Source organism: Drosophila innubila, assembly GCF_004354385.1.
Source record: "Drosophila innubila isolate TH190305 chromosome 3L unlocalized genomic scaffold, UK_Dinn_1.0 0_D_3L, whole genome shotgun sequence".
In the NCBI taxonomy this organism is placed as follows: Eukaryota; Metazoa; Arthropoda; class Insecta; order Diptera; family Drosophilidae; genus Drosophila; species Drosophila innubila.
In genome coordinates this window covers 3,831,438-3,841,767 of record NW_022995376.1, presented here as the reverse complement: position 1 = coordinate 3,841,767, position 10,330 = coordinate 3,831,438, and the positions used below count along the sequence as shown (strand labels likewise).

Here is a 10,330-nt window from a genome sequence, read left to right as displayed (position 1 = left end):
ATTTGCCAACCCTGAAATATTTATATAATATTTATATTTAATTTATATAGTTTACAAATAACAAAATCGATTTTTTAGTTCAGTTGAAACACTTCAAATTAATGATAATTTTTATTTATGAGGATTACATGCAGGGTATTTTAAAACTCATCAAACTCCTCGCCAGCGTCCTCATCATTATTGAGTCCCACCTCATTGAAATCGCCCTCGAGCACCGCAATATTATCCCTGGCCTCGGTGAATTCGCCCTCCTCCATTCCCTCGCCGACATACCAATGGACAAAGGCGCGTTTTCTGAACATCAAATCGAATTTATAGGATAGATTTGTAAATGCCACCGATATGGCTGTGGTGTTGGACAACATACAGCAGGCACGCGATGTGGGACCCAAATCTCCGTCGGGCACAAAAGCGGGTCTCTCATAATTAATGCCGATCTTGAAGCCCGTGGGACACCAGTCAACAAATTGTATATGGCGTTTGGATTTAATGGCCGAAACGGCGGCATTCACATCCTTGGGCACAACATCACCACGATACAGCATACAGCAGGCCATGTATTTGCCGGCACGCGGATCACACTTGACCATCATGTTGGAGGACTCAAAGCAGGCATTGGTTAATCCCGTAATCGCATGTTGTTCATGTGCCGCACGTTCCGCACACATCAGCGGAGCATAGGCAACCAGAGGAAAGTGAATTCTCGGAAAGGGCACCAGATTCGTTTGGAACTCATTCAAATCCACATTCATGGAGCCACTGAAACGCAACGAGGCCGTCGTCGAGCTGACAATTTGGGCAATCAGCCGATTAAGATTCTGATAAGCTGGACGATCCACACCCAACTTATTATTGCATATATCATAGATGGCCTCATTATCCACCATAAACACACAATCCGCATGCTCAATCGTCGAGTGTGTGGTGAGTAGCGCATTATAAGGCTCCACCACAGCTGTGGACACTTTGGGCGATGGATACACTGCAAAATCCAATCTGCATTTCTTGCTGAAATCATTCGATAAACGCTCCATGAGTAGCGAGGTGAATCCTGAGCCAGTGCCTCCGCCCATGGAATGAAAGATGAGGAAGCCCTGCAATTAAAAGTGGGAATTTCAAGTTTAATTTGCTAAGTTTATTCAGTTATTATTTATTATTCAGTTGATAGTAGTATTTTAAAATATTTTTTAAGGTTTTAAATTTTTTTCAGCAATTAATTTTAACCAGAGACTGTTATTACTATAAATTTTATTATAAAACTTAAGAAATAATCATTATTCTATGAGTTTTATTATTTTACTTTTGATCAAAAAAATAAAACTCAGAAATAAACATTATTAATGCAACCCAAGAAATAATCATTATGATATAAGTTTTATTTTTTTTTTGCTCAAAAACAATGATTATCCTGAGTTTTATTTTTTTGCTCAAAAAAAAAAAGATTATTTTATGTTATTTTAGGTTCGAGTTTTATATTGCATATTAAACCACAATAAAAATACATAAAATTGATATATAGCTATATTTAAATAATAAGGAAATGCAATTAATTTTATTTATAGTTTGTTAATTCTTGTTCGAGTTTCATATTGCATATTAAACCACGATAAAAATATAAATAAAATTTATATATAGTTATATTTAAATAATAAAAAAATGCAAAAAAAAAAAACGCGAAACTTCATGTACAATGAGTAATGAAAGTGTTTTGTCGAAATAAATAAAATAATAAATAAATTTACCTATTTGTTTTTTAATTTTTAAAAATAGTAAAATAAAATAAGCAATAGCATATCAATTTAACAAAAAATGAACGATATACAGTTAGTTAAGAAAGTTTGTCACGAAAGTTTTCTGACAAAATAAAAATAAGTATATATATTTATTTTTAAAATTGGTTAAATTTATTGACGAGAACCATTATAAAAAAAAAAAAAAATCAAATATAAAAGCATAACGAATATACTTTTTTTTTACTTGATCAAAACACTTGCTAGATTAACTGTAGTTAACTCGTTCATTTTAATAACCGGTTCATTTAAGCCTTTGGAAATAAGCTTACCTGCAATCCGTCGCACTGCTCGGCAATCTTCTGGAGCCGTGAGGTGACCTTGTCAATCACCTCCTTGCCAATGGAATAACGACCGCGTGCAAAATTATTCGCCGCATCCTCTTTGCCCGATATCAGCTGTTCCGGATGATACAGATCCTTGGTGGCTCCGGTGCGCACACTGTCGATTACAGTGGGCTCCAAATCAACGAAAATGGAACGCGGCACCTGTTTACCGTTTCCCGTTTCAGTGAAAAACGTATGGGCATCATTTGCATTGGTGCTCTGTCCCAGGGTTGCACTGGAGCTGCCACTTTCCGTTAGCTGCTCCTGCGTCTTGCGACTGCCATCCATATTGATGCCATGCTCCAGCAGATATAATTCCCAACAGGCGTTGCCAATCTGAATGCCGCATTGACCAATTTGTATCGAGATCACTTCACGCTGCCAAACAAACAAATTATATATCATATCATTGTATATTTTATAATATTTTCTTATTATTTGCGCTCACCATTTTTTTTTACGTTTTTAAAACACTGCAAACACTTTAAAAAATCTCTTGGCTGCTCTTTCACCAATTTGGAGCTTTTTCTTCGCCCAGTCACGATGCCGCACAAAATGGCAGCCGACGAAGTGCCGTTACTTTGCATTGGTCACAAAGCGAAATGTCAGAGAACATTTGCAGCGAAGACAGAGCTGTATTTTTGGTCAGCTGGTGTAAAACTCTACTAAACTGCAATATCAGTTGCAACTGCAGCTGGTTTATAGCTTGACTAAAGTGCTAGCTTAAAAATTACGTTTTTAATGAACATTTAAATATTAAATTATTAAATTAAATTATAGAAATACAATAAATTAGCAGTCTTATTTCAGTCAATATTTTTTAAAATTATTTTTATGCAAAGTAATTTGTTGTCCGCAGAAACTTCTACGACAGAGTTGCATTCTTAATATCTTTTGCTGGTTTGAAACTTGAGTTAATTGCCGACTTTTTAATTTTGCATCTGGTGTAAAACTCTACTAAACTGCAATATCAGTTGCAACTGCAGCTGGTTTGAAACTAGACTCAATTTTTAATTTAAAAAGGGCATTTTTAATTTTATTTAAAACAGGGCATTTTTAATCAGCTTACAAATTAACGAAAATATGGCAACCTAAAGTAGAATTTTTCGGTCAATAAAGCAATGGTAAAATTGTCTCCAAATTTAAAGATACTTACTTTTGTTGCCCTCTACAAACTTTCCCAGTCGAAAGCAGTTGCCCCTCGACGATCCCTAGTGGGTGTAAAACTTGTCTAAATTCCCAACTTTCGGTTCAAAACTTGACTACCATTTGTAACTTAAAAAGGACACTTTTAATGAGCATTTTGTGGGTGGGTACATAAAATATTAAATTATATTAAGTAAGCTAAAATTACAGTTGTTGTGGGCAAAACGTCATTAAGTAAAAGCCTCTTTCCACTATAAAAATATGTAAATTTATGACCTAAACAAAATAATGCTAGATAAATTAAAATTTTTGTGACATTCTGAACACTTCAAGTGGAAAGGGGTTTTAAATTCCTGATTTTCAAATGGCAAACTTAAGTTTACTATTAAATTTAAGGGGTATTTCAGATTAATCCTTGCTAATACCCGGAGGCAGCGTCACATCGAACACAATGGGTGCATTGTTGGGTAAATAATTGATGTCACAGGTGGAGGCATTCACATAGATGATCCTGCCATCGCTGGTGATGCCATATCCCTCGTGTACATGTCCAAATACATGGTATTTGGGTCTCACCCGCTGCTGCACAGTGGTCAACAACTCGACACATCCGGCACGAACGCCAGAGCAACAGAGATCACCATGACCGACAGGTGGCGTGTGTGTGACCAGTATATCCACGCCCACTGGTATCTGATTCCATTTATCCAGGCAGGCAGTGCCACGCGGCACATTAAAGGCCCATCTGCAGAACTCGGGCTGCCAGGGGGAACCATAGATGCGAACTCCCCACAGTTCCAGCAGCTCATCCTCCAGATAAGTGCAGTTGGTTAAGGCATCTCTGATGTTGGGCGTTTGCACCGCGCTCTCCATGCTCTCCTTGTCATTCCCCAGCGTGGGCAGGTCGTCCAGTATGGACATGCCTGAGTGCTTGGAGCTGCCAAAGAATTTCCCATTATTATTAAAGTGTACAAGGTGTTTAGTGTATGTGATAAATATTTAATATATATTCAATATATGGTACTTAATTGCAAAAATTCAACCAAGAGACAAGAATTAAATGATGCATGTTTTAGATGCATATTAAATCAAAACATTGCACATTTTTATTTTAAGTTCCGAGAAGTGAAAGTAAAATCAGTTTGTTGCGGATATGCATCACGGCCATACAAAGGGTTAAGAATAGAGGGAATTTAAACGTACCGTTCGCCATGTGATTGTTTGCCCGTCTGCTTGTTCTGAAAGGGATGCGTGAAGGTGCGATCGAAGCTGAGCTCGTGATTGCCGGCAATCACAATTTTGTGCCTGTGAGGCAGTGCACCAATCCAATTGTTGAACTCAATCACCTCCTGCAATTGGCCGCATTTGGTAAAGTCGCCGGCATGTATGAATATATCGCCATCGGGTATATCAAACTTAATGTAAGGTGTCAATGAATGCGTGTCCGACATGCAGACAACTCGCGCCTTATTGGGTGCCACTGTTGTTGTTGGTGGCTTCATCACAACTTTTATGACACGCTGTGATTTGCTGATCTCATTCCAGGCGGCTGTTGGGTCGCTTGTCAGCGGATGCACACTTACTGCAGACACTGTATCCATTGTTGTTCCTTCTCAAACTAATCACAACATGATACGCCAGTTGTCACTATCGCTAGTAAGTACACGGTATTTGTTATAAATCAAAAATACACGCCGATTTGCCGATAAAATAGATAAGAATGAAATACGCAAAGCGTACATAACAAATATGTATTGCTTCAATCAGCTGCTTGGCGTAGGGCTGTCAAGTCAGCTTGCAGCATTGCAAGGTAAATTCACTGACAAGGTCACGAATTCCTCATGGTGTCATTGTCTACAAAGAAGGTGACATATAAGTTAATTCATCTGAGCTTTTAAGTCACAGGGAATATAATAAACTTACAACTTAATATAATTTGTTTTTTTTTTTTATTTATTAACATTACCAAATTAAAGAAAAAATTATTTATATTGCATACGTATAAATTTGTAGCTATGCCATCAGTGCAAAGCATCCGAAAAATAGCTAAAATGTCAATGCATATTTAAAAAAAAAACTATCATTGTTGACATACGCTTTTTCATTTATTGTATTGAAATTTGCAGATTGATGATTAGCAGCGGTTTTCAAATTTTCTAACAATTGAACTTTGATAATAGTCAGAACTAGCTTTTAAACAGCTAAGTAGGCAACAGTGGCTGTGACGTCACAGCTGCTTGGCAAGCTGGCAAGACTGCAGCCAGGTGGCAACGCCGCATGCTAAACAAAAAACAGCTGTGCCTGACTGCTGTTTGTCTGCTTCTTCTTCTTACCACTCTCACGTATTGTACAATTTTTCGTTTAACCATTTACTCTTATTTTAATTACAATTCGCCTATAATTGCATTTGATTGTGTTTATTTGACAATAAGTTGTTTTTCTACAGTGCTTGCCGCTGTGTGCGGGCAGCGACGCAAGCAGAGTGAAGTGAAAAGCGAATTTATAAAACAAAGATGGCTGCAATGCGTCTGAAAAGCCACTTGGTGTAATTAGTGCATACGCAAGTGTTTTTTAACCACAGAGAAAATATAAAAAATAAAAGTACAGGCAATGGAACAAACTCTGGAAGTGCAGCAGACGCAGCCGGAGGCATTTTTGGACGCTAGCAGTGGCAGCAGCAGCAGCGGAAACGTTGCAGGTGAGTTCTATTTTCGGGTTGAGTCAATTATCTCTGCCCCCTTTTTATATTCGCAGTCGACGTAGCCGTTGCAGTCGACGTCGCTGCTAATTGTTTACGCCCACCAATCAAGTGTGCATTTTTCGTGTGTGTGTGTGTTTTTATCACCTGGTCTGCTCTTTAACTCCTTTACCACTCTGCGTCGGCGCTTCAGCGTCTGTTTTGTTTCCTCATTTCTTAAGTGATGATTCACTTTGATTGTGTTTCCTCTTCTTTCATACAGACAATCAACGTTTTATGGCTTGCTCAGCTGTGTGTGTGTGTGTGTGTGTGTGTGTGTGTGTGTGTGTGTGTGTGTGTGTGTGTGTGTGTGTGTGTGTGTGTGTGTGTGTGTGTGTGTGTATGTTTTTATGGTTATTGTTCTTTGACTCTCCCATAATTTATAGCTCTGCTCAAGTTTTAAGCGACGCAATTTATAAATGCGCTTTGACATCAAGAGCAGCCTGCTATTTACCGTTGCCAAAGAGCTTTCGCACTCTCTCTCTCTTTCTCTGATCAGCATTGCACTCAATGCGACCTAGACCTAGTCTCATTTAAGCTTGCACTCTCTTTACACTCAGATTTCGTTTGTTTTCTGTTTTTTTTGTTGCATCTCTTTTTCGCATATTCATTCACAAAATATATTGACAGACAACGCAAACATATAAACCTTGATAATGACATTCAGCAAAGCCAGAACCATCGAGTCAGTTTGGTCACAACCTTTGGCACTTATCCAACGGAATTTCTGAGCAGAGCAAAATTAGAAAAACTTATTTGTTGTTGCTCGCCAAAAGTCAAATGTCGAGTGAAATTGCATAAGTTGTGTGCGATACTCAAACAAAGTCGCCGTCTCCGTTTTATTCTCGCTGTCCTGAAGCTTGAAAGCTCATTTGTTTGTCAACGCGCCAAGTGTCAAGTTGCAGTGCGTCTACACATACACACATACGTAAACACACACGCACGCATACAACAGTTACGTTTGTTTCGGTCGCGTGTTCGTCATCGCGTGCTTTTATTTAATATTTGCCTTTTGTTTTTGGCAATTTTTTTTGTTATTGTTTTTGCCAATTTTTGGCGTGGGCGTGATGTAATTTGCCATAAAAGCAGTTAACTAACACTTCGAACGGGAATAGGACAGACAGAGCGAGACAGGGAGAGAGAGAGGCAATGTGCTAATTCGCGCCCCTTTTGCTTTTTATTTGTGTGTGTTTTTTTGTACAAATATTCGTAACAAGTTTTTTTTCTTTTTTTTTTATGGCTTCCACAGTTAATAATCAATTTAGTTGTTTATTGTTACAAAAAGTTCACTGTTTGCTGCGAAGATCGACAAATCAAGAAAATGTTTGTTTAAAAATTTGCAAATTGATTTACTGTTGATTTATGTAATATCCAAAAATGCATAAACAAAAACACAAGCGGCATTTGAGAATGGATTATACAATGTACAGTGGGTCAAAGCTTATTAAAACCACTACACTGTTTTTTATTTTATAATATTCAAACTCTAATTCATTATGTCTTTTTTGTGTCGATGTTGTTTAAATCGACGTCAAATAAATAAATAAATTCACATATAAAATACACTAAAATATTAAATATTAATAATTTGCTTAACTTTGAATATTAATAAACAAATCTGCATTTAAATTTTAGTTATGTGTTCTACCCATTGAAACATAAATTAATTTAAAGTGTGTAATATTTAATAAGTGATGTGGGTCAAAGAGGCTTTGAACCACTGTATCTAAGCCGCAAGGCTGTGTGCTTGTGTGTGTGTCTTAGTGCTTGGTACGGAAATAAGGAAAGTTTAGTTAGTGTGTCACAAAAGTTCTTAGCTAATTGCAATAACGGAACGCGTCACATGCTGTGCTAAGTTTTATCTAATTTATGTTAATGTCTCACATATTAGTGACACTGTGCGATAATAGCAGTAACAACAACAAGAACAAGAACAACGCCTGCTGCGCTTACGCATACAAATAAAATACGTCACGCTGTCGCTGTTGCTGCCGCTGTCGACGTCACGCTGTCGCTGCTCAGCTGTTTTTCATTTTTGTGGCTGTGCGGCTTTTTTTTTCTTTCAATTCGCCGCTGGCAACAGCTGTTTGACTCACAGCGCGCTCTCTTTTGCTATCACACTCTCTTCGCTCAGTTGCTGTTAATCATAATTTTAAATAGACAATTATCGTTTGTTTTGATTTTGTGCTTTCAATTTGCGAGCGCGCGCGCTCAGCCTTTTTTCTTTTTTTCTTTTTATTTGTCTTTTGCTTTGCGTTTGCTATTTATTATTACTTATTTGTTGTTGTTGCTGCTGTCGCCGTCGCTTGAAACTTTTTGGGCTGCGCGTTGCGCGCGTTTTCGCCGCAGTCGAAATTCGTCGTCGCCCGAGTTCGCCTCGCATTTTAGTATTCGCGTATTATTTTGTTGTATTTGAAAGAAATTGTGTTTTGTGTGCGATCAGAACGTGAAGATATATATATATATATTTAACGCATTTCTATACATATATATATTAACGTATACATACACATGTGTGTATATAAATAAATACGTTTAAATTGTAATTTGACAACAGTGGTATTTAATGTTGTTGTCGATTTGAAATTGAAAACGCTGAGCTCATTTTTTGAGAGAGACGCCTTCAAACTGGCTAATTAGCATAAAAAAGCATTATAAATACATAAATCAACTGATACTATATACCAAACAAAAATATACTTGAATAAAGCTGTGAAAATTACAAAATAATCAGTATTGTTTAATACATACTATATTTATTTTTGACATTTTTAAATTCTTAAACAAACTTGTTATACGCTTGCTGTGGGTTATTATTATTATTATAATTGTTATCAAGTGATTTTGATTCATACTTTTTGGAATTGTTGAATGTACTTTGTCGGAATTAAATCATTTCTTCATTTTTGTTGCTAGTTTTAACCAAAGGAGTTTTTTAAAAAAAAAGCATTTAGCATTTTAATTACTCAATTGGGAAATTTATGTACTATCATTTAGGAATATTCGAATTAATTAATTAAATGTAAAACAATTAAAAAAATATTTAATTTATATGTTTTGTAAATGTAAAACCCAAAGTTTTTCTGATTTTACCCAATCAGATGTCTTTATCATATGGGAAATAAACAAACGTTTTTCATTTGATTGAAATTAAATTGACAATTATGTTTGAAAATTAAAATTAAATTTAAAAAAAATTAAATACGTATAATTTTTAATTTTAACTATATATCTTATAGAAAATAAACATTCTTTTTGTATTCCAATCGATTTTAGGCATATTCTTAGATCTTCATGAGTATAATAATAATATATCTGCCACAAATTTATATTTATTATATATGTGCAAGAGTATAACAATTCGGCATCTCTAATTAATCAATATTTTTTGTTTTACTCTAATCAGAGTCGTTGAACATCTGTACAAGTGCCTTCTATATAAGAAATTTCCCTGGTTTTATTTCGATTTTTCGATTAACGTCACTTGCGTTTCGGTGACACATTTATGAGCTGTTAGTGTATGTGTGTGTGTGTGTGTGTATGGCCTGTTCTTATCAGGCGATTTTATACTAAACACAACAAAAATATAAAATAAAAACGAAACAAACAAAACAATAATCCCAACTAAACGACGCACAAATGCTGCTAAATTAATTACAACTCATAAATATAATTTGTGTTTAGATAGTGAACAATATCAAAAAACACTCACGTGCCTCTAATTACGACAACTGACGTTTAATTTAATCGCCGTTCACTTCTTTCACCTGGCCTCCCACATTCCTCCTCCATTGTGACTAATCAAGTCATCTATTACAAAAATAAAAAAAAGTGAATCTGCCTGGGCATCATTTTCCTAGCTGTGATTATTTTACAAATTTATGCGCCAGTTTCATGTTATGGAATTTTCAATGGACACCAAAAAAACTAAAAGGTAAATTAAAGTACTCAGAAAGCCGTTAAAATGTAGCAATTTTACAGTCGAAAGTTGTCAACTTATTGTCGATTTAATATTATTGTATATACTCTGTAAATATGAAATGATATAAATGGTATAATAAAATGAAACTTGAGTGTTTATCGAGGAATTAATCTATTAATATATATTCTTCCCTTTGGATCAGAGATAATATGCAATTTATAAATATTGTTTAGTTCCCATATAAAATAAAAAAAAAATTTTTTTTGCGAATATTTTAGTTGGCGTAAGTAGCTTAAATTTTAAAAAGTTAACTACAGGGTATTATCAGCTCCGTCAAACTTCACATTTCACTTTGTTTTTGTTTTGAGCAAAGTTTTCCAAGTTTTAATGGGTTCGTTAAGTGGCTATT

General features: G+C 35.6%; 3 protein-coding genes across 8 annotated transcripts in view; 1 reads left to right on the top strand and 2 right to left on the bottom strand.

Moving 5' to 3' along the window:
- Positions 1-77: 77 nt before the first annotated feature.
- LOC117788249 (tubulin alpha-4 chain) lies at positions 78-2,696 on the bottom strand. The gene is made up of 3 exons (XM_034626950.1): positions 2,565-2,696; positions 2,063-2,494; positions 78-1,094 (listed from the first exon to the last, which is right to left on the bottom strand). Exons 1-3 carry the CDS (start codon positions 2,565-2,567, stop codon positions 141-143), a joined length of 1,389 nt encoding a protein of 462 aa, XP_034482841.1. The 5' UTR covers positions 2,568-2,696; the 3' UTR covers positions 78-140.
- A 688-nt stretch (positions 2,697-3,384) lies between these two features.
- On the bottom strand, positions 3,385-4,984 carry LOC117787155 (UPF0046 protein C25E10.12). Its single transcript, XM_034625602.1, has 2 exons — positions 4,466-4,984; positions 3,385-4,199 (listed from the first exon to the last, which is right to left on the bottom strand). The coding sequence occupies exons 1-2, from the start codon at positions 4,861-4,863 to the stop codon at positions 3,671-3,673; spliced, it is 927 nt and encodes a 308-aa protein (XP_034481493.1). The 5' UTR covers positions 4,864-4,984; the 3' UTR covers positions 3,385-3,670.
- Positions 4,985-5,575: 591 nt separating this feature from the next.
- LOC117787152 (protein furry) overlaps positions 5,576-10,330 on the top strand; it is a 72,787-nt gene continuing 68,032 nt past the window's right edge. For 3 of the 6 annotated variants that reach the window (XM_034625598.1, XM_034625596.1, XM_034625595.1), the window contains exon 1: positions 5,576-5,960. In XM_034625598.1, the coding sequence (XP_034481489.1) occupies positions 5,873-5,960 (88 nt within the window). In that variant the 5' untranslated portion in view covers positions 5,576-5,872. Of the gene's footprint in view, positions 5,961-9,405; positions 9,934-10,330 lie in introns of those variants that run through there. The other 3 variants (XM_034625600.1, XM_034625599.1, XM_034625597.1) reach the window with 1 other exon arrangement.